General features: G+C 37.3%; 1 protein-coding gene across 2 annotated transcripts in view; it reads left to right on the top strand.

Moving 5' to 3' along the window:
• Positions 1-274: 274 nt before the first annotated feature.
• Positions 275-27994, top strand: part of ANGPT2 (angiopoietin 2) — a 43813-nt gene continuing 16093 nt past the window's right edge. The window contains exons 1-4 of one of the 2 annotated variants that reach the window (XM_037391906.1): positions 275-899; positions 22855-23010; positions 25169-25290; positions 26897-27129. In XM_037391906.1, the coding sequence (XP_037247803.1) occupies positions 615-899; positions 22855-23010; positions 25169-25290; positions 26897-27129 (796 nt within the window). In that variant the 5' untranslated portion in view covers positions 275-614. The remainder of the gene's footprint in view (positions 900-22854; positions 23011-25168; positions 25291-26896; positions 27130-27994) is intronic. The other variant, XM_037391907.1, reaches the window with a different exon arrangement.

The raw sequence follows: 27994 nt of genomic DNA, 5'->3' as shown, positions 1-27994 counted from the left end.
CCTCCCCCCCCCCTTTTTTTTTTTTCTTTCTTTCTTTTTGGACAGCGTGTAAAAATGACTACCACCGCCAGCAATTTCCAAGCATGGTTGGAGGCCATCGGAACCGACTGCTCTGTCTAGGAAAGTCGTAAGGAGAACCGTGCTGCAGGCCCTCGCGGGGGTCCCGCCGCCGCTGGCTCCTCCCTGGGGTTCCCCCCCCGCCCCGCAGGAAGGCGCTGGCCGAGCCGGAGGGCGGGCCGGCCCCGCTCCACATGCTGCCGGCGCTGGTCGCCTTCGCTATAAGGGGGGGGAAGCGATCGATTCGGGCGGCCGGGCCGCGTCTCTTGGCAGGGGCGAGGCGGGGGAGGAAGCCTGGCGGCTGGTGGGCCCGGCGGGGCCGGATCCCCCGGCTGCGAGGGGACTGCTGGTGCTTTCCGCGGCTGACAGCTCAGGGCACGGCGCGGGGGAGAGCACGGCACGTTTCCAGTTTGCGGCTGGGACAGTGAGAGAGCCCAGCCCTCGTCCTGACGGCACATGGCAGCAGAGCGCCGGGGTTCGCCGCAGGTTAACTAGGTCTGGGCTCTCCTAGCGCAGTCCGGCACTCCAGGCTTGCCGCCTTACCGCAGGAATTAAAAATGCAGCTGACTGTTGGCTTCTTTTTGGGCTGCAGTATCTTCTTAGCTTCAGGATACGACTCCTTTAGCAAGAGCATGGAGACGATAGGCAAGAAGCAGTACCAGGTCCAGCACGGGTCCTGCAGCTACACCTTCCTCCTGCCCGAGGCGGACAACTGCCGCTCCTCGGCGTCCTACGTGTCCAACGCGGTGCAAAGGGATGCACCTCTAGACTACGATGATTCTGTTCAGAGACTGCAACTGCTTGAAAACATCATGGAAAACAACACTCAGTGGCTAATGAAGGTAGGCTAATACCATTTCTATTCTAAAAGTCTTGTTTACAACATCCTGTTATCTGTTTCATTGTGGTTGTTTTGTTTGTTTGGGTTTATTTTCTCCTTCTAAATTCACAAAATGCATTAGCTGAACCAAATTTCTGCGTTACCTTTCAATCACAGAGTTGTTTTGAAGTCTAACCGTAACTCTACTGACTAGAACAGACAACTGCACTGTCCTGCAGGGCTCGTGCTTTAAAGTTTGTCACCACATCTGAGTTGCTTGGACAAACAATAATTCCATGTGCAGGCAGACTGCCAGCGTGCCTGACATTTTTGACATGAAAGACTCAGCTACTAATTCAGAATTCACTGACAAGGGCTATTTTATCTCTGTTCAAAGAATATAGAATGTACCTTACCCAAGGCATGTTTGAAAAATGTTATTTGAAACATGATTTCAAAACTTCCGTGCAAAATTTATCATATTAAGCTCTGCTGATCAAGAACTGTAATTCTGAACAAAGACTGGGAGTCTCACTTGCAGCAAAATTAGCCTAGTGAGGTGATAGAATTTCAAGAAAGTTCATTAGCGGATGTCCTTTGCATCCTGTAACATTTCCACTCAAATATACAATATTCAAAGGGAAAACTGTTCTGGAAAAGGTGCTGCAGATGCCACATAGCTTCCTTTAATGCAACTCCATTGCAATAAAAGGAAAATGACATGTTTATTGCCAAAGTGGCAACATTTGTAAAATTATACCTGAAGCAGAAGAAAAAAATGCAAACTGTGTACATTCTTAGTATTACCGGAGAATAAACCTGATCATTGTTCCACATTTTCATAGAAACTCATTTGATTCTAAATGCTATACAGTTCAATAGATTTTGAACAAACCTTTATTTGACTGGTACCTGAAAAAGTGTGATAGTTGCTTAGTAAATTTATGAGTGTTTATGTTTCATACCGAGATGCCTGTCTTCTAAGCAGTATTTTGAGGACTTAACTGAGCAGTTGACATTACATCTTCAAGTTAGTATTCCAGTGGTGTCATATGGGTTTAAAGAAGTACTTGTTGCAAATGGAGAGAATTTGCAGTTCGCTACAATGAATAGCTGCTTCTTACATGACTATAAAAAAAATTTGCATTAGGGTTCACTTCTCTCATCAGTCACAAAGTTACAGAACTAGCATGATACACCTAAAGGTATCTGCTGGCAGGTTTGTGTGTGTAAGAAACAGAAGTCACACTTCAAAGCAGAAAGCAGTGTTTTCATCTACCTGAAAATGGACCTTGAAGCTTAAATCCAAAATGCATGCACTTGAAGGGTGCAGCATGGGCCTCTAAATCTCTCTTTCTGGTGTTTAGGGTGCTCAGTTTAGACACCCAAGAAATGTCAGTAGCTTTTGGGTTTTTAATCTCATAGGCAAACATACTTGCCTCTACATACTTACCTTTCTACTTACTAATTTACAGTGCTCACTATTGTAATGTTAAGACCAACATGAACAGATGTGCAGTGCAGGATGAAAAACACACAAAGTAAACCAGTCTAATCTACCCAGCTGCTAAGTAATTTCCTAACACAAATAGTAAAATAACACACAAGACTCCAGTGCTAAATGCCACTTAAGTAGGCAAACACAGTAACAGAAGTGGCATCAGGTAAACAGAAACCAGTAAACAGAATTCCAGCATCCTTATTTAGTAAAAACTGTGCTTTTTCCTGTCAGTCCCTGGGAAATCAGTTACAAGAGGAATGGGATAAGTATATCTAAGCCATTCTTTGGGGAAGAAAAGGCAGATCATGTTTTACAAGACACAGAAATGTTTCTTTTATTTGAGCAAATATTTCCAGATAAGATGCTTTAGAATAGCCTGATTTCCCCTCGCCCCCAAGCTGTTCCGCAGCTAAACATCCTGTAAAATAACTGCTGTTTGTCTTTTTCACTTTTTTAACACCTGCTCTTTATGTCATCTGTTGTGTTCACAAAGAGATTCCAACAAAAGTAGCTTTTCCTCAGATTTGCTTTGCTAGAGACACCTGGTCTGCAAGTGAAGATGAAAACAAACAATAACCTGTAAAGTTGCTTACAGAGTTTACTTGCTGGTTTTTTTTAAGGTCACATACCCATTTCTAGGTTCATATTTCAGCCTACCAAAATATAATGCTAGATTAGTCAAGGCAGGGGGAAAAAAAAAATTGTTCACTTAGTTTTTATACCATATTGAAGGTGTAATAGAAGATTGATTTTAAAAATAACCTGACATTAACATCTCAGCAACTGCACAAAAAACTGCTTTAGGTCTTGCTTTTTGTAAAAAGTTATTTTTGCTCATTTAAGAGGCAGTACCTGTTTTGTTTTGAAGTTGTGTAAAAAAAAAAAAAAAAAATCACAAATTTTTGGTGTGAAACGTTGTTCCTGAAGTACTGCACATCCCAAAACATTTTTACACTCCTCCCCCCTCCTGCCTTTAATCCATCAACTAAAGGAAACATTCCGTTTCTGAATGAACACGAGGCTGTATGAATGGAACAGCATGGGAAGTGCGCGCTTCATCTGGCTGATGGACAAACACAATGGGAAGAAAATGAGTTACGTAGGTCCATGTTCTTTTCTGATCTGCTCCTACGTGGAGAGCAGAAGACTTTATTCCTACAATTGCTACAAATTGGTGCTTCATGAAAACACATTTCTTTGTGGTCTGCACTGTATTAGTGCCTTATGCCACCACTGTACGTACCATACATAAAACTGGAGAGCATCTTTTCAAAAGTAGATTAGGTGTCCAGATGACATACTAGAACAAACAGCTATTCCACCTAATCCAGTGTTTAGCAGTAAGCCGGTAAGCAATGCTGTAGAGCAAAGGCCAAAACTCTAGATCAGCTGTGCAGCAATATACCTGAAATGGACTTTCTTCCTTGACTTTCCCTACCTTGGGATCAGTTTGTATATTGAAATGTAGGATTTTTTCTAATAGGTGTGTGGGCAGGGAGAGCCTGCAGGGAGAAACCTCTCAATAACAAGATCCTAAATTAATTTGAGAGGATAGCAGATTGGTATACAGCTGAGATACAAGACTGGAAATTTTAAATGTAGACATACATGTTGCCCATTATACTTTGGATTTTTTAAAATATAAAACCAACATAACATTTTCAGATAGTCTTAGAAGACAGGCAGTTCCCTTAAGTCCCACAATTAAATCTCTATCTGAATAAATGGCAATGTTACCATTTGGGTCATGGCACTTCTACTGATGGAACGGAATTTTTTCAGGTATTAAGACATTGAAATAACTGAATGCTGACTTGAATTTACTTCTTTGTACAGAAACTAGATCCTATGACATAGGAGGTATGACTCTCTCCAAAGCAATACTGTAAAAGAAACAGGTCATATTTTCTTAGTCTTCCCTGTTATAAACAGCTGAAAACCACGTATGACCAAATTGATTGTAGCATATGGAACACAGATAATTTATTTGTAGTCTGTCAGCAGATCAGAAGACTAGAAAATAAAAACCTGTGGCAGGAATCAACATTTAAACTTAAGACGAGAACTTCATGCTGAACCACCCAGCAGACTAGGCGGGGGACACTTTGCTGACAGAGATGCAGTATCTTTGGGTACTCTGAACTGAGATTTCTTTTTCCTTGTTGTGATATCCTGGAAGTTAAAAACCCCTTGTCACTTGTAACTTTGTCATTTCTTCTTCCTTAAGCACCACAAAATCAGATGAATGCTTGCAACTTTTGATAAGTAATTACCAATGAAATGTTATAATTGTTGTCATACTGAACTTCCTATCTCAAATATGAAAAGATACTCTGACATGCCATCATCCAAAAACATCTGCACACAATGGACAAGGACAAATACCTTGTGTAGTGTTAGATTTTGAAGTAGAAGTACGCAAGCGATGATTCTGACTCTGAATCAAGAGCTACATTCCTTTCTTAAGTAATGCATCTGTTTTTACTTATTGTGGAAAGTGCTTGTTTCTGTCTATCAGCTATGTATTTGCTAAGCAAAAAAGTAGTGGCAGGACCCAGAAGAAAATACTTTTTTTACTTTCAGATTAGTATGTGTCACCAGATAAAGTTTCCGTGCTACTTAAATGATATGACTATGCTGTTTATTGTTATATCTCCTGTAGGTAAATTTCTGTGAAAGCATTTGAAATGAAATTTTTGCACGTGTTTAAAAACTATGTTGTAAAGACTATTTTCTGCATCATTCCACAAATAGCGAATTGGTGATACAGGTATGAAATCGTACCAAGTCGACAAAGACAATTAGAGATTTTCTTGTACAGAACTACAAGAAAAAAACAAAGTTGAGGGCTCACCATGTCCAAGATGTTATCAGTAAAAACTGTGATAAACAGAGGCTTGTTTTACTGAACCAGTCTCTTGCTAGCATTCAAGATATATTTTCATGTGCTTTGTTTGTTACTAGTATGATCATAAACTTATCATCTTTGACTGGTCCAAACAGCAAATTGGGAGACTTAATCCACTAATTATTACCATCAAGTACGTTATTTTTCTTCTTTTTTTCTCTTTCTTGCCTGAATTAACAGTTGCCAGTCCTTTTTGTTTTACATACCCAATTAACAGCATAACCTTTAGAATTTCTTTGAAACTTTTACAGAAAGAGACTGAGGTTCAGAGTGATCTTTCTTTTACAGACAATTATCTTGTTATTGCTCCTTTTCTGTTGTTAATTATGAATAAATTCAATAATGAGCATCTCCCCATAATTTACCAAGGGAAACAGCTGACATAGTGAGCTTGTTTCTTGTGATTGGGAACCAAGCAATCATGCATGTTTTGCCTAGACAGAATTTTGGCTAGAAGACAAAGATACCCATTTCTAATCTTCAAGATATGACATCTAGTATGTTCAGTGACTGTATTATACTGTCTTTTTTTTATACTGCAGTATTTGTGTTTCTAAAAATATACAATATTTATATTAAAAATATAAAATTAATTGATTCATAATACTTCTTACAGTAAACTAAGGCAGCTTAGTAAACCACTATTTATTTAACAACTTTTTACATACTTTAATGCAAGAACCTGCTGTTGCATATGTTGCTTCATGGGATTTTACATAGCTTCAGCTGAAAGCCAGGATGTGGGCAAAGTAAGACTGTCTCCCTCCACTATTGCCATTACTATAGAGGGCAGCCCACCATTACCAGTATTATAGGGCTAGACATGCAAAATGATGCCGACTGAGTAAGAAAACAGTGTGATATCTTAGATTAGGGTCTACAGAAGAGAGGTGCCACTCTTGGATCCTTCTCTGGAGCTTAGCAAACCCAAAGTTTCATCAGATGACTCTGTCCATCTTAATTATCTCCCTAGATTAAGTTCAGCCTGTCTCTTCAGCCTGGAAGAGAGAAATAGAGGAATGGAAAGCTTGGGAGAAATCCTCCTTGAATTGGCAGATGTGTCAGCATTGCTGAAGAAGGTGCAGAAGGTAGCATGCTACACGGTCCTCATCCTGGCATGCTACTTTGGCACTGAACTTTGTAAGCCTCAGAATCAAGAGACAATAGGTAGAAAGTAGAAATGTGGACTAGGCTGCAAATAAGATACATATATATATACATAAGCCTATTTCCCACTTCCCACTTGTTAAAACAGCTTAGGTACAAAAGTCAAATGAGGACTGATGGCCTTTCCATGGAGTTTGTGTCCCCATTCCCATATTCTGACAGAATCACTGAAATACAGAATGGTTTGGGTTGGAAGGGACCTTCAAAGATCATCATGTCCAACCTCCCTGCCACTGGGATCCACTAGACAAGGTCAAAGCCCCATCTAACCTGGCCTTGAAAACTTCCAGTAACTGGGCATCCACAACTTCTCTAGGCAGTCTGTTCCAGTGTCTCACTCTTACAATAAAAAAAAAAATAAAATATTCCTGGAACAGAAGAGGCAAGTTTTACTTCAGAAGAAAAGGGTTCTGGCATCTAGTTAGCAATAAAATACTGATGGGAACCTTAAGGATGCCCGTACAGACTACAGAAGGGAAGATGGGATAAGATGGCTCTTGAATAAAATAGTATTTCATGTATTTACTGGTATATGAAACAAGGATGTCACACAGAGAAAACATTTTGGTGGTCCAAATGCATCCTAGGAAATCTCTTACTGGTAATAACAGCTAAACCACTGAGAAAACAATTTGTGAGTGGACCACAAGTCTGCTGACATAAGTCCATAAGACCAATATAACCTTCAAGAAAAGGAGAGTTTCTATGGCACTGAATAAGAAGTTTCAGAAATAAGCACACACAATTCTATTTGCTGTTTTATTCTTTGAATTTTTCAGACTAGCCACATACAAATTACAGGTGAAAAAAATAATAGGAGCATCAGGTAATTTCATAGGGCAAAGCATCTGGGGGAAAAAAAAAAGGGATGGCACAGTAATTTAATACTTAGAAATGCCTTAGAGATATGGCACATTCCACAGTGTTGAGCCAAATAACCTCACACACAAACAAAAGGTTAAAAAGTGCTCTACAACTGGAAATATGTGATAATTTAATTTCCTTTAACAGACATATCTCTAGGAAATGGTACAGAGGAAAAAAGAATTGTAGTTATTCTTTACTGAGAATAAGTGAAATACTGTTTGGTGAACCTGAAGTGTATTCCAAGTAAACCAAGCTCAGAGGAAATGTTAAAGAATTCTTTAAGTTACAAAAGCCAGATCCATGTTTTGTATAAAAAAAATCCCACACCTAAATAGTTCTGCAAACACTCACTGTGTCAGTTTTCAAGCTGCCTAGAAAAATACATTACTACTCCTTAAATTCCTTAAAAAAAGAAAAAAAAAAAGCTGCTTATGTTCCAAATAAGTACTGAAAATCCTTTTCATTTTTATCTGTTTGTGGAAAAGGTTAACCCTAAAATTAAGATGTTGTTTACAAAGCTCAGCAAATGTATCCTGCAGTTTGTATGATATGGAGATACCTGTCTGTTCTCATTCCAAATTGCAGCACATTATGTCTTAGCCTGGACAGAAAGAGGGAAGCTGCAGGAACTTTTCTGCTGTCTTTATACTGCCCATATGAAGCTTTATCAGTTTATTTAATAATCTTCCAGGAGCTTACTAAGGTTGTAACAAGATTTTACTGCTAAAAAGAGAAGGCTGCTAGAATATGCAACCTTCTCTCTATTAGCCTTTTTCTCTTACTAAAAGTATGGATGGAAATCTGGTATTCTTCACAGAAGCTGTAAGGAGTGAAACATTTCCGTCTCCAGATGAGCAAATACTTCAGAATTCTTAGATGGCAGCAACTTTCTTCCAATTCAGGCTGTCTCTGGAGAATTCCTGTTTAAACCCAAGGTGGCATATAGGTGTCCTAACTTTGCTCAAACTCCCTTTAATGCTGTAGGGAAAAAAACCCCCACCTTTTCAGTTTTGTATTGGTATTCAGGTCTCAAGCATCATGATAGAGCTTAAGAAAAAAGGAAACTATATAGGGTTCCTTCACCCTCTGAGGAGCAACATACCAACTTTCTATCACTGATTTTGGTCAGGGATTAAAATCATGTTGTGGTAACAGCTGATTGTTTAACAGACTATGTTATTGAATAGCTAGCTATGACATCTTATCGTTTTAAGTTTCTGGGGAAAAAAAAACCCTTGCTTGATACATGACATCATGTTTCTCAATGTTAGGAACTGAAATTCTTTAAAACATATTCAATTTTTAGACTCTGTAGTACCTTTTAATAATGTAATTACCAAGAAGTTGAAAATAGCTACGTGCATTGCAAAAGCTGTGCTAAAGCATACATGAGGACCAGAGTAACTCAGTATAAAGTCAAAACTAGCATAATTAGAGCATTCTGGTGTGCTGCAGCATAATCAGTCGCACAACTGTCATCATTTGAGATACTTCAGAAGCAATGCTTTAGTATGCTTTTTGAATAAAGTGTTTGTCAAAAGCACATGAAAACACAGTAGGCAAATGTTTGATCTTTAGTTATTGCTCTGCATAACAGAACTTTCTGACAGGGAGAAAATCTAAAACTTCTCATCTTTGGAGAAAGAATGGTATCTGTTTAGAAATGGTAGGATCTTCCTCAAATCTCTAGTATAAAATTGACTGAGCAGTGTATTAAACCCCATCCAAACAACAGCCCGGCAGACCTGTTCATTCTCACACCGCGAGCATTAAGAGTCATTCACCTCATGCACCCACGGTATCGGCTTCATCGCTATGCTTGCTTTTTAGTTTGGGCCTGCACCTGACGTGTCTGATCCTGGAAGGAAAAAGCCTTTTTGTTCCATTCTGTCAGGGTGTGGGAATGAGGAGACACCCAGCTCAGTGGAAAGGACATTTCCTGGGCAGTAGCTATAGCCCCTGCCCCACCAGCAGCTCCCCTGCATGTGATGTGACATCAGCGTGCTGGAGGCATGCTGGTCATCATATGACCTGATGTCTTACACTAGAGGTATTTGAGTAAGCTGAGAGATCAAATTTTGATAGCTGGTACCTAAAAATCATGTTAGTTTTGTCTTCCTCCACAGAATTGTAGACATCCTACTATGTTGCTTCATATACTTCCTTTAGGTCCCTTCCTTTGGACTACAACATTATGTTCTGTGCAACAATTTTCTTCTCTGTTTTCCATTTGCTAGGTGTAAGCAACTGCGAGATACCAGTTCAAACCCCCAGTTTCAAAGTCAAAATATAAACCAGCCCCTTAAGGAGAAGGTGCCAATCAGTCAAGAAGCAGTCGCCTCATTTTTCCAGAGTATCGTCTGTCAGCTGACAATCTCAGATGTGCAAAAAGTCAACATCCAAACATCAAAAAAGCTGCAGATCAGGACTGAAATATATGTAGCAATGGAAAACACGCTTGCCATAATTTCCTATCGCATTAACAAATATCCTGTCCATTCAGACAGTTCAATACTCAAGAAAATTCCCTAGTGAAGACTTAATGAAACAATTTCCATGTTTCTGCTTTTCTTTCCAGAAAGCTTTTCTATAAACAGGTTAATTCAGCTATTCAAAGGGAACACCAGCTTCCAGTTGCTTAATACAACTTTAAAAGAATGGATAACATAGGCAAAAGACTGCTTAAGTGAATGAGTAAACCCAGACAAAATCTTGTATTTTTCTGCTTCTAAGGAATCAACTTAAATAAAACTAAGCTTCCTTGCATGAGGTCTGAACTTTGAATATATTAACTATCCCTGTGTTTTCACTTATGTTAAATTTTTATGCTGATGCCAGGTTTTCTGTTAGATACAATGATTGCCTATAAAGTAATAGTAAATTAAAAAATCCTGTCGTAACTGCTACTGGAGCCTTACTGGGAATGTTTTCTGAAAACTACTCTTGACATGATGAAAGTTCAAATAACTAGAAGGTAAACCCCAAGACTAATAACCTAACCCTTAGAAAGAATATAAACTGCAACAAATATAAATAATCTGCTGAAATCTTACCACATGCAAGCAAGGATTCTGACAACTACAGTTTACCAGCTATGGAAGAAAGTTTAAATATAGTTAACAATACCCTGATTTTTTTCCCCTGACACATAAGTTTATTTGACTTGAATCTAGAGAAAACTTATCCATGTCTTGAGTTCAGCTTCTTTGTTATGGTAAACTTTTATTAGTTTAAAAAGGCTCAGAGGACAGTATACAAAAACCTAGTTCTGCTCTTAAGCTAATAGAAAAATTCCTACTGACTTCTTAGTGAAACTGAGATTTCATCTGATGTATCTAAAAACTCATTTGACTCAAAAGGTGAAACTTTTTTTTTTTTAATTATTTGAAGTTGATAATGGTGTAAACCAGTAAATCATACATGTGCTTTAAGGCTTACTTCCTGTGGACCACCTCTGACCAGTTGGGATGTTACTGGACTAGAAAAAGAGAGTGATAATTTTAGTGACATGGAGATAGACATTTTCCTTTGCTTGTCCCTCTCAAGTTCATGTGGGAGTAACATTTCCCAAGAGTCTCATCCAGTCAAGTCTATCACACTCACCATTTTCCTCAGTGAAGTTTCCTTTCAATTTCACAATGTTTTTTAACCTTCAAGCCAACTAGTCAATTCCTTCCCTCAGCTGCTTTTAAGATCATATTTCCAGGCCCTTTTTTTCCATTACCTTTATGAATTCCTATCCCTGCCATATCAATTTTTAAAATTCTGCTCACACAGATTCAATTCCTTTTTTCTTTTTTTCTCCTTCTTTCCCTTTGCTAAGACCATTCAGCTTCCCAGCTGTCCAGTCTGAAATCCCTTTTCTGTGCATCCCTTGTCATTCAGGATTCTCAGCTCTGGATTCTCAGCTCAGTCCTCGTTAAATTTCTTAACCCTCACCTGCATGCATACTTTCCTGGGTATTAAGACAGATAGCTTCTGTGTCTGGCTAGCTGCATGCAGTATCAGTGTCACGGTACTTTGGTTAGTCATCTTCAGAGCAGAGTTTTGAATCCAAGGGAGTCTCTGGAAAGTGCATTTAAGTCTCCCTCTTCAGTGGCCCATCCCATCAGATCTTGACAGACAGGGACAGTTTCCTCATAAAATGTCTATCCTGTAGTGCATAGCTTTGGTTCTTAGCCGTTTTTGCTGAGAGTTCCTCCTCTTCTATTATAATCAATGCCAACAGCATCATTTGTTTCCAGAGGATCTGGCTCCAGTTTCTGGTCTTCATAGAAGGGCACCAACTAGCAGCTGCAAGGCTTCAGAGGCTTCCAGGAGCACTGACGAGCTCAGCTCAAGAGGTGACTTTCCATCACTGCCTGAGTGCTCAGTGGGGCACCAGAGACGAAGAGGAACTTTTGGAAGCAATGGATAGATAGACTTTGCTTCTTCATTCTGTGCCAACAGACTAAACTGCCTGCTTTTGAAGGGATAATCCTGGCTATTGAGGCAAAAAATGTATTTTTTCTAATCAGGATTACCTGATTTTAAATACTTTTTTTTGTCTGCATCACATGCTACATGTTGTTTCTGCAGTATGCTGTCTATACGTGCTGATCTTACTTCCAAATATTTGTGTTTGTCCACTCTTAACACAGTAGCTTCCTGTTATCTTTCAAGCATGGAATTCCTCAGAAGCTTTTGCTTTAAACACTCTTAACTGCTAACGGAACAGCAAAAGGAAATAAATAGATGGCATTTGACAAGAACATACAAAGATGCTCGATTTTTTTTAAACTAAGCAGAGGTGACCACCTGAGCTTCCCTTACTCAGGGTAGCCCTTAGTGCTTTCTGTAATCAGTCAAGTCCATTTTGGTGTTGGGGTCCTGTTTCCCCTGCCCAGTGTTTCGGAAACCTCAGGGAAGCTCTCTGACAGGTCTGGTCTGGCAAGGGAGGAATTTTCAGTCCGGTGAAGATGTAGCAGCTCTTCAGACACACCACCTCCACTGTCCATCCAGCATATTAGCAACAGAAACAGAGGACAGAAAGATGCAGTGTGTCTTAAAAAAAAAAAAGAACTACAGCACTTCAGAGGGGAAATCACCTCCCTCCCCCTGCAAATGTACAGGAAAATCAGTGCAAGTTCTTAGTAGAGAAACATAGTCCTTCAAAACTGAAATCAGCAGCTGACGTGTACTGTCTCAAAGTCTTGAGCATTCAGAAATTGGCAGGCCTTCAGCTCAAATGACTGGGTCTGTCTTGGTAGCATCATCATTGAGGCTTCTTCTTCAAGAAAAGAAATCTTATAAAAGTTCCATAAACTATATTTAGAAACCACTATGTTGCAAAGTTTAAGAACTACTCAAAATGCTTTCAGTCTCCTTTATCTGTGAAGTTTTTTTAAAAAAAATCTAATGATTTTTCATGCTGAAAGATGCTCTGTGAACACAGCTTTGAAACAGGAGACACCCAGTTTTATAGCTTACAAAAGGGACTAATTGTATTCCACAGCTTCCTAACTAGTTTGATCCTTGAACTCCGAATCATTCTTCCTTCTGGTTGGAAGTGGAATGCAAGATGACTGCTTCCCTAGAAAGCAATGCAGAGAATGAACTGTGAATGCCTAGCTCTTTTTCACTTTCCCAATGACGTATTTTGAAAAGAGGAATTTGCTTCATATCTCCTCAAAAAATTGCAGTATGATTTGCTCCACTAAATCGTGAGCTGTTCGCTAAAATAGGCTTTTGTGTTGATAGAGAAATTCATAAAAAAGTTCACTTGATATTGTAAGTTGAGGTAATAATAAATGGTTTTATATTGTGAAAAATCCGTGACATAAAAATTCGCTAAAAATGTCATAACGTTTGTAAGGCTACATAGCCAATGTCTTTCATGAAAAACATCGTAAGTACACCCACCAGCATACCTAATAGTAAGTTTATTTCAGCTGCCTATTGCTTAGTGGAATGGAAAAAAATAGGCAAATGGGAAAGGATCACTTTAGATCTGGGATAGGAAGTGTTTATTCAGATGTGGGCTTTTTAGTGCAGAATCTCATTTTTACAGCAGTGCGGTGAAGTCCCAGTTTCCTGATGGTGGCATGGAAGTACAAAGTACAACTGAAAACATGTAGGCTTGTCTCCAAAAAGTTTGAATATTCAATTTGTGAAATTATAGCCCACTGCTACAACCTGGAATTTAAACACTAAATATTGATTGGCAGTATTTCTTATACCGTTAATAAATAAGGAATCCTAATTTTGAATATTGGTGGCTGGTTGCACAAAACAAGGAATATGTATAGTCATTTCAGTGAATGGTAGAAGCATCGTTGGCTTCTTGTCTTCCTGGCTTCAGTGCTACTGAACTTCGGCAAAATGCCATTCATGACTCACACTATTTATTTATTTATTCTTTATTTTTAGACTAATGGGAACTTTATGAATTCCTTCCCTGATTTCTAAGACAAATACCACTTAGCTGTGATCCTGAAAAACAGTGATTCAGAATCTTAGATTACTGCCTTAATGAATATCCTTAACTCTTAATGAGAACAGTTAATCACCAAATAGTTGATTTTAGTTCTGAAGATACTGTTGTTAAATTCTGATTGTAAATTATTTCTTCACCCATACAAAAATTCACACTGTTAAAAGGTTTGTCAAGTTGACTAGTTTCTATTTAACAGGTTTTTTTTAAATTTCAAGAATATTTTTCATTCGCAATTTTATTTACATCTCCTAAAAAAATGCACCATAAAACATATATGTATCATATATAGTATAATGAACGTATGTCGTCCTCCAAGTAACAAACTACGTGAAAATGCACACAGTTAGGAAAGCAATGTCACGTGTACAAAACAAGCTCAGTGTCTGGAACAGTGGGAGCTCAGCTCTAAGATTTCCTTCAAGACAGTTTCAGCTGTAAGTCTCTTCCATTTTCCTATGCACTTTTCTGCTTTTTCTAGGTCATCACATTTTGATGGTAACTTTTGTAATTGGTTCAAAACATATGGTAGAAAGTATTATCATGCTGTAATACCTTTTAGTATTAGGTACAAAATACTTCCAGTCAAGAAGAAAGAGTGAAAGTAATTCTTCATAAATACTTGCCCAGACAATGAGGGCATTTCATGCATTTAATTTCATGTTATATTAATGAAGTATTTGTTTTTTATTCAAGTAGATTACTTTCAGTGAAGGAAGGGGGGGAGTTTTTTCCTTCTATTAGAAAGTATAAATTATAAAGCTATAACAAACAGCTTCCTCTAAATGAGGTGTAATCAGACATGAAAATAAGTTGGTAAGCTTTCATTTAGTGCACAGGTGCCATTAACTGAATCATCTCCCGCATATAATTTACTTTAAAGTCTGTATTTACTATTTTAAGAGTTAGCATTTAAACATTCAGCAACTTATTACACAATTTTAGCTTGAATATTTTCCAATAAATCACAGCTCACTTTCAGCTAGTATTCATTTATGTTACTTTCACCTTGTGTTTGCTGACAGGAAAATGAGATAAGAGAAAAATCTTAGCTGGAGGTCTGGACAGGCAGACATGCTCGATGGAGCATGTAAGAACCTAATAGCATAGAGACATCTCAAGCATTCCCATGTACATTCCCCAAAGATTTTTTCCTCTCCCTTGAGAAACAACACATAGTCCATCGGGACTTCCTGCCCCACGAAAAGGGGGAAAAAAAATAAAAGGCATCAGCAATATGTCTCTCCAGACATGATCACTTTTTTCTTCTGCAGTGTAGTAATTTTTTTTTCCAGAAGTTGCAAGCTACTGAAATTGATAACTGACCTTCAGAAAACATAGAGAAATATTTTATTAAAAGCCGATTTAAAATAGCTTAACGTCTGATTGATAGAGATTGATGCAGTGCCCTTAAAAATGTGTTCCTTTAGGTCTGTCAAGATAAATGGATCTTGGAAGGGATAGTCATTTTTCCATTTTTATTCTAACCTTATGCAGTAGCAACACTGATAGACTGTGAAAACAAGTAAGAAAAATATTTTAAAGAGAATAAAACTGTCTGCAAAATTCAAATTTTTAGTATTTTGTCTTCATAACACCAGTATGTTGCAGTGATGTGGAAATACAAATACAAGCATACCTGGAGCACCTAGCAATACGGTACTCCTTTCATTACATATATGCACATTAAGCAGCATGTGTGGCGTATATAGATAGATAGGTAAAATAGTTTATATTGCCTATATGAAGTGCTGTGATGAAATCATGACAGTGTTTTCTTCTTTTTATAAAGCTTACATTACATTTCACTGTTATCCATGTTCAGTAGGATCCAAAAAAAGTTCCCAATAAACCCTAGTGTTCAGACAATTTACACTTCAAATAAACAATTTACATATTTAGTATTTTAATTGAAAGTGAAGTCTTTTAAAATACTCTGATAAAACTGTACTTTCTGTCTTTCTGTCCAAAAATACATCTGTGAATCAGAAATTTAAGGATTATGTGGCATATATCTATGACTTCCTACAGTGAGACAGTTGCACATTGGGATGGATTTTGAAAAAAATGTTTCAAATTATGGGCTAAATTCTACTTCAGACAACTCATGAAGAAAACAGACATGGCCACAATCCAAAGAACACTGCCACGTCTGAAACAAGGGTAAAGGCAGCCAAGACCAAGCACTACTGGCTTAAAGATAACTCAGGGAGTATGCGAAGTAGGAAGGTCTCATCTGTACTCTGGAAAAGCATTCAGAAAAAGAACTGATGAGACTCATCAGCGAATTTCTTACTTTGCCCTGTCACTAGAACAAAGCAAAATGGATTACGGATGCTTAAGTTCATTTTCCATCTTGCTCACTTTTCTGTATAAAATAAACATCTTGGGGAACAAAATGTCAGGGTGATGGTCACAAGTGCTGAAAGGGCTGATTAAATTAATTTAAAATTCACAAAGATAGGTTTTGAATAAAGCACAAGACATTTTTAGTAGGGATGCAAGAACAGTAATTCAGAAAGCTTTTGACAGCTCAATATGTCAAACGCTGTAGCTTCAATGCATATTTAAAAAATGCCTAGCTGTAAATGTTGTATTTTCTGTTGCTAGGTTTTCTACTGTATCTACTCCACTTCAGAATTCAAAACAAAAAATAGTGGAAGAGCACTACGGCATGTCATTATCCCTGCAATTTCACCGTATCTATATTAGATGACTGAGCATGCAATATGTGTTGTAATACCACCTGTTCAATATTTCTGCAAGTTCTTTTGAACTATTTTGTAAATTAACTCCTAAGCACAGTCAAGGTCTGAATAGAAATAGCTGTTTCTCATGGGGACCTTATGCATATTCTTTGGTTTTCCCCCTTGAAAATAGTTTTAGTTAAATCATTCCTTATTTATCAGCCTGCTGCTGCCAAGAATATGAAGGATCTGTAACTTCAAATTAACGGCAGGAAAACAATCACTTGTCACTGCAATCAGGAAGCTAATGACCCTCATAGCACAGATCTTTAGGAGAACATTAGGCAAAGTCTGTATTTAAAACTTTAGCATATAATTTTAAGTCATGTTACTTCTTAAAATAACTTTTCTATGCTATCAGCAGCCACCAGTTATCTTAGTAAGTTTTGACATCTAGAAGAGATCCACAATCCTCAAACTTAACAAGAAATTGCCCCTTGTTTTCTTTTAGGTTAGTGCCTTCAGGTTTGGTCAATAATCCAACAACAGAGAGCTGGTGCAAGGACAGCAGCAGGAAGATGTGGCTGGGGCATGGAGGCGTATGACCTCTCCATTTGGCTAGCGGTCAGCTGTTAGATGGAATGACCAACCCAAATGCAGCTGAGCTTCATACAGTATATCACATAGCAGTTGCTGAGTCCATGGAGCTAGTGACATTTTTCATGCAATGAATCTGCTGATCTAAATACAGGGCTATAGAGATACGACTGCAGATAAACTTTGACCTCTTTGCTATTTCTCCTAGCAGGTACAGTTTTAGAATGGATGCTTTATTGTAAGAATAAAGATTATCTTCAGATTTCAGTAGACAAGTTGTAAGAAAGCCTAAAGAGAGTGATTTTGGGATTTTCTCAAACTTATAGATGAATTCCCTGAAACTGGTAAATTGCTTAGTCTAGGAATCCGTATTTGATTCAAGGAAAAAGGTCCTGATAGAGTTTGATGATCTTAGGGGTGAATACAAAGGATCGTGCGTACTCCAGCCATCTACCTACTTCTTCTAGGGGACACAGCACTACATAGAAACTCAACAATTAACATTAGCTCTCTCTGAAAATTAACATTCCAGTTTTACAGTTGACAGAATCAGATTATAAACATAAAGAAAATCACCAAACTTTACTTGGAAGGACTGCTCCAATAACTGACAAATTCTGTAAAATGAAACTAGCAGCCAGTACTATTTGTAGTATTTATATGGGGTAGCATTTGGCAAAGAAGGGATGTATGTATTCATATAGCTATAAGTGCTGCCAGGAACATGACCGTTCAATTTGTATAGACTAACCATTTGGCAGCAAAGAATAAAAGCAAGACCTCATTTATAACTTTAAATGAAAAAATGGTTAAGGTGTTAAGTTGAAGTGTCTACAAAATGCACAAATAAGTTACTGATACTTTGGAAAATTGTTGTGGCCATATTACAGAACTATACAATAGCAATCAGGAAGGCTCTTCGTTTAAATAAGTATTGGCAACCCTTCAAAAAGGATTAATACTATTATCTGCCAATGGTTAGAAAACAAATTTCTTTTAACAAATGCTTTACATGTTGACTTTTATTTCTTGCCAGTTTTAAGCTTGCTTAAAAAAAGACAATCTTGGCTATAAAAGCAATATTTTAGAATGTGCTCCAATATGATTGATCTGTCCTCATTCTTTTGGCAACTTAAAGCATTTTCATCAGATTTTATTATTTTACATGATTTTAAGTAATAAAGCATGACAGCCCTAAACTGATGACCTTAGAGAATTTTGTCTCTAAAAACGCATCACCATATTACAAACCTTAATTGTAATTTTTTTAATTTTCCCAGCTGTTTTTGCAGTTTAAGCGTACTTTAAGAGACATGCTTCTTCCCATCTCTGCTTTCATTTTTATATTTACTTTCTTCAGGAATATATGCCAGGCAAAGTCTTACACAAAAAATAGAACGTGTCATGATAACATCCCACGAAGAATCACTGAAATGCTATCAATTATTTCTTTTTTCAAATCTGAACGTATTAATACCTCTTTCCCTCTCCCTGCAATTTTCTTCAGATTGATTGGCTGACTCCTCAAAAGCAGAATTTCTGAAAGAAAATGCATCACTAATAGTCAGCTATCAGGTTTTGACAATTACTTTGTCCAAAATAACCATCATGTAATCAAGGTTAACATTTATCAACACAAGTCTTCTATGCCAGCTATTAATTGATTTTCAAAAAAGAGATTAAAAATTATCTTCCCATAACTAGGCATGTGCAAAGGAGAAATGGTGGCAAATAATCCCTGCTGGACCTTCCGCTTTTGAGCAAAGTACTGGAGAAGATAGACATATTGCTTAAACTGCCAAGCTTCTGAACTCATGGACGGGGACCGAAGTATTTCATTCCTGTGCCCTTCCCTCTTGTAAATGATGCAAGCTATTCTCCCCTCTTCAGAAATTCTGAGTGTGCTACTGCTTATAAAGGAAGGAGGCTCCTTGGCAGGAACTGATGAATAGTACGCTACAAAGCGTGCCACAAAGAACGGCAGTCCTGCGAAATGGCTGCTAATCCTCAGTGTTGTCGATGAAGCTCAGCCTTGGCTGCCTTAACTGGAGCCTGTATTGAAATCAAGTTCTTCCACCTCCCCCTCAGGGAGACCCACGGGCCTTGCTTTCTCAAAGTATGTAATGGGAATACGTTCTGCTCTTGCTAAGCTTAGTGGGAGACAATAGGCGTTTTGGATTGAAAGTAATTATTTTTTTTTAAGAGAGTAAGCACCTGCCACTAGGGCGGGGTGGGGGGTGGGGGTGGGGGGAGGAAAAAAAGTAGTTGTAAAAAGGCCTACTTTCTATGGTTTTGCATTGTACGATATATAAGCAAAGCGGGATGCGTGTGTATCTTGGTTCAGGTCAGGAAAAAGGATTTCATGATGTGTACACGCAGAGAATGCACAAAAGTGGGAGAGGATTAGTGAATACTACGGAAGGAACAGAAGGGGTTTATGTAATCATGCTTTGTAGGATTTTTAGGGAACAAAAAAACCCACAAGAAGCTCCAAAGCCACTTAATAGGTCAGTATCATTTTGATGCTTCGTGTTGCTCTAAATTAGAATAAATGAGCCAGGTTATGAAACTGGCTTTTGATCTCTAAAATAAATCCTTTTTCATGTTCATATCATGCTTTCAAGGAAGAACAAATACCATATTCCCTAAGTTACTTATTTAATATTTTTAAGTTGAAAAACAGATGTGAAGACAAACTGTTAAACCAGAGTCAAGAGAATATTTCAATAATTTAGAATACATCACATAAATGAGATTATTGGAAAGAGGTTAGATACTTGGAGATAGGCTTACATTTACAGCTATTCAAATAAGAAAAATTATGAAACTGCAGGTCTGTGTGTCCAAACAAAACTGCTTTCTAAGGTTGCAAGCACAGTGACAAGGGGTATAAAAATCTGGCAACCAGAACCACCAGATGCCTGAAGCTGTAATCACAGGTTTTGCGTACCGTAATCAGAGCAACCTTAACAGCTCTGTGTTTTAACTGAGCAATTGCCTAAGCCTACTGTAAAATGTTTACCTTACCTTTAAGCCCAGAATTAACTAATTTTCTAGTAGTGTGTTTTGGAATAACCCAGTGATAACATTCTCAAAGAAATCATGCAGTTCTTTGATCTTACTTGCAGAGATGACCTTGCTGAGATTCTCATTCTGATCTCTCTCTAGCGAACAAGGAACCAACCTTGAAGAATGAGGGTTTTATATCCACAGTTATTTTATGAAAGATCAAAGTTCTTGACGAATCTTTCTTTGTTCATCTATTTATTGCCTTCTTTCTTTCATTTGTGGGCCTTTTTTTCTGAATTCAAGAAGACGCAATATTTTCCATGCTTTCTTACATGGTACCTGTCTGATACCTGAGATGTCACACTTATTTTTCTTTTTGTATATGTCCTTCCCCCCCGCAATGTCCCTTCGAAATGCAGATACACACTGAGTCCACCAGGCGAGGCCATATCCTTGATCTTTATAAAGATATTACCATGCTTGACTGTGATACTGAGGCAAAATGCTTTCTGAAGATCTCCGTTTTCTTTTAACAGAGGTGCATTTCAGCAAAGGTCTTTTCCAGGTTGTCTATAATGATGTTCAGTTCTCCAGTTTCAGTAGCTAAAGTTAATTTGGACTCAAATTGTTTAATCCCCAGATGCAGATGTTTTCAGAGGGACACATTTTAATTGCTGTTCTCAGCCTTCATGGAGCAGCATCTAACTTTAGTGAAAAATTACTTATTTTTGTCTATATACAAGCCTTCAGAATTTTGCACATCTCCTTGGACCATGGTGTACTAAATACCATCTTGCACTGCTTTTTAAATTAATTATCACTATACTCCAACATCTCATATCCTAATCATCAAGGACACAATTAAAAGCCACTGATCTTAGGTCAGCAGAAAAGAAGCAGCTGACCTAAAAGATGTCACCAAAGTTTTAAAAAAATTCCAACATGTTTGGTCGAAGTAGATTTATCTATGTGTGAGGAAGCTTTTGAAAGTGAGAAAAATCCAGAAGCAAAAGGTATCACTTGAGAACTGATCCTGTGAATAGGGAACAAATCTGCCACGGTGTGATGGCGATCAAAGATACCCATGTTAAATTATCATGCCAAAACCCAGATGATTGTATGTTTACTTTTAGTATTCAAAAAGGTTATTAGGCAAAGAGCATGGCAAGGCTGTCTAAAGGCTACTGTTAAATCCTTGTGGTACATCTGAGAAGTAAGTACACTTATGCAGCGGTATAGTAGATAGTCAAAGCTCGTGCCAGGCTGCGATCTCTGTTGTGCATTGCAGTTCACCAGCTGCATGGGGAGAATGGAATGAACAAACAAATACTGCTTTGAAAGTTTGGTCACGCTGGACAAAAAGAAGTGATGCTTGCCTCAAACTAAGGATATACTTCCAGTTTTAAAGGTTCTAACTTCCTAATACATCCTGTTTTCTTCACTTACCACTGTAAAAAAACAACTGTGAAAGCAGAAAGAAAAAAAAAATCCAGTCCTTGCCTAAGTAATATTTAAGGGGGAGACATTCCAAGCTGGTGGATCTGCTGCTTGATCTTTAGCTGGTCAGAAGTGGAATGGCTCCATCTGAACAGTGGTTTGATGAGAGTATTAAATAATAAGCTGCTTTTTCCTCACTGATACAGAAAGGAGCCATACAATAATGTTCAAAGCTCCTCCTCACTCCAAGCCATTATTCATATCAAGATAGCATTAGCAAAATAATACTTTTTTTTTAAAAAAGAAAAAAGATAGCAACCTGTTTGACCATTTTCCATAGATCAGGAATTTGTGACGTTTTATAATTTGTGCCCAATGACACTAGCTATTTGTTACTAGCTAGTATCCTTCTTGTAGGTACAGCATGAAGATCAGAAATGATAATTGTTCTTTTGCTACAGCAGTGTTGGAGTGAAGTAGAAGTTTGATTCTAGAAATTTCTCCAGTCAATGAAAAAACAAGAAATCCAAGTGGCCTGGATTTTTAAGAGTTCAAACATGAGCAGTGACTCATGAAAGAAATATGAAATATTTGCAGACTTATTGAGAAAATGATATTAAAGGAGCATGGAGAAGAGTCAGACTACTTTTGGATAATCCAGACACATGGAAAGACAGACTTCATGGAAGGTTACTTGAATTTTCTCCATGCTACTTATCTTCCCCTTGCTTTCCTTGAAAGCAGTGTACTCTTATAAAATGACTAACAAAAAAAGCCTTATTAAACACAGAAATTACTTCAGAATCAAGTATTTAAAAGTTTTTGCATTCCTAAATATTAAGCATTTGAAGTATTTATAAGTTTTCTTACTGTTTCATGTCTTTATTTGAAATTCTCTCTGATAAAAATGCACATATGACAGTGTAAAATGGTATCTGACCTCATCTCTGACTTCTAGATGACTAAAATCCTAAAGTTTTGTCTTCTAAAAAATTCCCATCACTGCCAAAGCTGGTGAAGCTCCTCTGATGGTTACAGTACTGAGAGCACTAAGGCAGGAAAGCTTCCAAGCCCTTGCAAGCATTCTTGCCACCGTGCCTTCTACCTACCTCCTGCAAATCTGTGTTTGTGCCTCAGAAAATGCATGGCCACACATTCCTTATCGTATTTGTCCTTCCTTTCACAGAGCTTAACGTTGGGAAACCTCACTTAAATGCATAACAGACAAGGAACAAATTTGTTTAGCAAGGCAGCCAGCAGGCTTGCTGTACTACCACCCCCCACCCCCCCATTTAAAGAATGCAACTATCTTCTCTTTCCTTTCCCATGTAGCTTGAGAATTACATCCAAGACAGTATGAAGAAAGAAATGGTAGAGATCCAGCAAACTGCAGTGCAGAACCAGACTGCAGTAATGATTGAAATAGGCACAAACTTACTAAATCAAACAGCTGAACAGACCCGCAAATTAACAGATGTTGAAGCACAAGTAAGTAATGAATTTCAACCTAAAAATGCTTCTGCTTCCTAAACATTTGCGACTATACGTTTAACACAGTTTAGTGTTACATTATTCAGTTCAACAATTAGAAATCAATCATTACAATCAACAGCTCTACCCAGCTTAAGGAAACACTACTATTTGGTAATACATAGTTCCATGTCAAGCCCACTGTTGTCACTTGAAAGATTTCCATTACAGCAGGATTTGAAGTATGTCTAGCAGGGCAATTGTTACATTAATCTTTAAAGATAATGTACTTAAAACTACTATACTATATCCAAGCATCAGTTGGGTACTAGTGTGCTTTTATACAACCCTGGTTGTGTATCTCTGTTGATTATTCACATGTCACCACCAGATCTTTGCTAAAAGAGAGTTCCTTCAGACTACCTTTGTTCCATTTACCAGTCTAATTGCTTTTTTACATTTACATTTTCTTTTGTATTTTTTATAACTTATCAAGAAAAATGTGTCTTTTTAATGAATGTTTTCACATATACTGTAAGTGGGATAACAATTAAGTTCCAGTGCAATGCACTGTATTACTGTTATTTAACAGAGGTATAAGTAAACACATCAGAGGTGAATTGAGAAAAAAGGAATTAGGAAGAGGCTAGAAAAGTATATCCATACAGATGTAAACTTGTCTACCATTGCTATTATTCTCTAAATTATTTCAAACAAAAAATTTAATGTGTTTACCTTTTATTACTGCTTGAATTAAAAAGCGTTAACTACAAGACATTCTGTGAAAACAGAATGCAGATTTTAGTATGTTATAAGGGCAAGCCCAATCAATGTAGAATGGTATGTATTTGTAGTTTTGCTGACTTGGTAGGAAAATTCAGATATATAATTGCCAAAACAAATAATGAACATAGCATGCAGCACATAACATTTTATATAATGTAAATAGCATGCAAACCCTAAAATCTTTGGTAAACGTTTTACTAGCTGTAGAATTCATCCAATGAATTAAATTACATTTTTTAATCTAAACCAAGCCTTTGTGAACTCTTTAATAAAGTGATAGTTCATAGCTCACAGATGTACTGAATTCAGCTCTCTGACTGCATTATTCAGGAGCCCAGTATTTTGCACATGCTGAGAAAATGTATTTATTCATTCACAGTAATGTCTTTATGGAAATTATTCAATTATTTTCCGCTTAAAGGAAAATCATCACTGTAACTTTCTTTCTCTGCTTGAAATTACTGGTGACTGGGTTAAGGGCTTAATTAACAACATAAGGAAATTAACCAAACAATTGCTCTCTCAAGGACACTTACTTTTGGCAATAGTTTTCAATTACACTTAAGTGTGAAATCATGTCCTGAATGACTGTTTAACGTGAAGGACATGAGTAATCAATTCTTCCTGCCAAGAAAAGCCAAATTCTGCTGAATTAAAAAAACCTGTTCTAAAACAATGAGAAAATATTTCTAGAAAACATGCCTCAAAGTAATGTAATCCGATACAAACAAAAAAAAATATCTTTCATGCTTCCTAATACCTGCATTTCTTCATTTAAGGATGCAAATAAATTTAGACTGTAAACAGTACATATAGAAGAGGTAACATTAAAATGTAAGGAATGAATCAATAAAAGTGTGGTTCACATGATAAACGCTTTAAAATACAATTTGGGATTAAGGAAAATAGCTAAAACAGAACTATCTAATAATTCCAGGACTGGGCCAAAGACAGAACTATCTAATAATTCCAGGACTGGGCCAAGATTTCAACCACTGAGAGATATGGTTGTTTCTACACCAGACTGAGAAAACAACTCAAATTATTCTTTGAATAACCACCATAAGATTTCCAGTAATGAAATAAGCATGTCATAACAGAGGGGAATGTATGACAGAAAAACTAAAGTACACAGTAACTCTCAGACATTGATCAGAAAGATAACATACTACTGAAATTTTCCCAATGATATATGGTGGTGTAACAACAGTCATTACAACTCTGTGTATTCTTCTCCATTCTAACTCTATGAGCATTTGTGCCCAAATTAAGCAAAGATATTTTCTTCGTTATAGGCTTGAGTAGAGATTTGCATGATGTCATAACATAAATTACAATCTATTTAAAAGAAGTATCACAATTTTAAAATATTTTTATCAATTTTATTTAGGTATTAAACCAGACAACCAGACTTGAACTTCAGCTTTTGGAACACTCTCTTTCAACAAACAAACTAGAAAGACAGATTTCAGATCAGACCAATGAGATAACTAAATTACAAGAAAAAAACAGGTAAGTTTGCCAATCAACCTGATAAAATGCTATTCCCTGAAGGAGTCTTCTAAAGGTTTTAGAAACAAATGTACTCGAGTAGGAAAAAAAGGCCTTGTACAGAAGCTCCACACACCCAGCTGTGCTCATTACGAAGGTCATGTATTATTTAAGGCCTAGAATCATGCAGGCTTATTCTTCTTGTGTTCTATTCATATACATTCTTCGCTACTGAAAGTTCTCCTTTATATGATGAACTTCAGCTTAAACCTGAAATACTTCAATTGTAGCCCATTTATAGTCTTCTTCAGGTTTATCCAGATGAAGTTACGGATTATGTAATCTGACTCAAACTAATCCAGTGCGACCACATCTGTAAAACTTTTATTTCCACGTAGTACATAGCTATCCTAATACATAATCAGGTCATTGCCACAGTTTTTTCTGGTGAGAAAAGTCAAATCTACTCAATACTCAATGTTCCTTACTAGTCAATCTTTTGAAATTCAGACCAATATTCAGCTATTACTCCTGTCTGTTTCTGTACTCAGCTGTTGTCCAAAGGCTCATACCTTTTTTTCAGCTAGTTTCATTTTTGTATCACAGGGGTCTTATTTTACTTCTGGCAATAAATAATTTACAGAGAAATCTAAAAGCAACAATAACAGTAAGTTTTCTCCTTCAAAGCCGTGTTTTCCAATGAGAACCATATGTGCAAAGTGCTTTTTATTTTGAAAGAATTATCTTAAACCCAGGAGACATGTTTTGACATTTTTGTTCACTACTCTACTACGTTTATACATGCTCCCTAAAGGTTTTATCTGCCAGCTTAATAAGAACAAGCATCCTTATCAAAAAGCAAATACTGAATTTTAAAATACCACTATTTTTTGTGTTGAACTCAGCAAACATTAGACTACCCTTGTAAAACCAACATAAATACAAAGCATTGTTTCTTCACCTAACAAAAGACAATCTGAAATCGAGCTAATCTGCTTGAGACTTAATTATAAAGTTCAAGATTTTTTTTTCAATAACAGCAGTGGATTTGAGGTGAACTTCTCCCTTCTGGCCATGCACCTTTTAATCAGCTTTCTCAGAGTCTACATCAGAATAATTACCAATGAAACAGTGCTCCAGGCAGCCACCTACTTACTCCAGCTCCAGAACTGGAGATGGGTAACACATCTTCAAGGAACTATTTGCATGTTTCCCTGTCTTACGGCCATAACATTTATTTAAGTGTGTATTTTACTATAATTACAAGACATTTGAAAAGTTCATAGGCTCATCTTTAAATAAGTTTCATTTTTTAATAGGATAAAACCATGAAATCTTCCACAATATGTTTCCTTTCATAATGCTGAATTTTAAACCACCCAACTGTTATGCTTTAAAAGCCTGCAATACAGACTATAGTAAATAAAGTTAATTAATGTATTAATAACATAAATTAAAGCATATGTATCAAACTAAACTCATCTTTTGTTTAGCTTTCTACTGCATGCACGGCATCAGAGAATGCAGTTGAGTACTTATCAAGAAAGAAACTTCTGTAACAGTCATGACTGTCTTTACATCAGCTCAAAATTGTTTATGGGGAGCCTAATGGTAATCTTTTATTTAGCTTTCTAGAGAAAAGAGTTCTTGAGATGGAAGACAAGCACACACTTCAGCTGAAGTCAATAAAAGATGAAAAAGATCAGCTTCAAGTCCTGGTAGCCAGACAGAATTCTATAATAGAAGAACTAGAAAAACAGTTAGTTACAGCTACAGTAAACAACTCAGTTCTGCAAAAACAGCAACATGATCTGATGGAGACTGTTCATAACTTGCTTACTATGATATCTACACCAAACTGTAAGTAAAAGCAGACGTGCTTATATCATTTAAGTGACATTCCCTAACTTGTGTACATTATTACCTATAAAGTCTTAGAACCAGTTTCGCCACACTTCTGCTTTTCCAAAACTGTATAAATATATTTTTTTTGCCTTAAATTCTGCATATGAGTTAATTAACCTGGTTTTCAGGGGTGGGGGAGAACAACCGCAACATTTATGTCATTTCTTTTCCACATTTTATTCATATTCTGTGGTTTGTATTGGCTTGCCTGCCCACTTGTCCAGTGGTTCAACAAAACACAGAGATGCCAAGAATCATTCGTCTCACGTGGCATTCATTCATCTGGCAGTACACATTCCCTTGACCATATGTCTAGGTTAGACTGCATGATGTAGGCCTGTAGCTTTTCTTCCTGGCTTGCAGAGGTTGCTTCTGCTGCCTCTTAATTGCTCTATGCACACAGAGTTGATCAAAGAAAGGACAAATCATAGTGGCTATTAAAGGCAAAGGAATCAGTACCAGCCCAGTTTTCAGCAGCCCTAAACAACACAAAGCACCAGCGCAGGGCAGCAGGTAGTCCCCAAAGTCCTCCAGTCTTTCACTGAAGCTTCCCTGTTCATCTTAAATATCCTTCAGCCTAGCAAATTTTATAGGCAATAATCTCACCCCTAAATGCCTGACAGCCCTGCAACAAATCATAGCCACGGAGCATAGCTTCCAAATTTATGCAGATTCACATGCTCCATAAAAAAATCCACACAAACCATAAACTGAAAGTTATGGCTAAACAGGATTTCAACAAATGAACAAATTCCTTATCTTGAATTTCATGTCTGATACAGAACTCTGACAAAGTAAGAAGGTATGGCTACTCTTTATA

The sequence above is a fragment of the Falco rusticolus genome, chromosome 6, assembly GCF_015220075.1.
Source record: "Falco rusticolus isolate bFalRus1 chromosome 6, bFalRus1.pri, whole genome shotgun sequence".
In the NCBI taxonomy this organism is placed as follows: Eukaryota; Metazoa; Chordata; class Aves; order Falconiformes; family Falconidae; genus Falco; species Falco rusticolus.
Note: the sequence above shows the minus strand (reverse complement) of the source record. Positions and strands in the feature narration are given on the sequence as shown.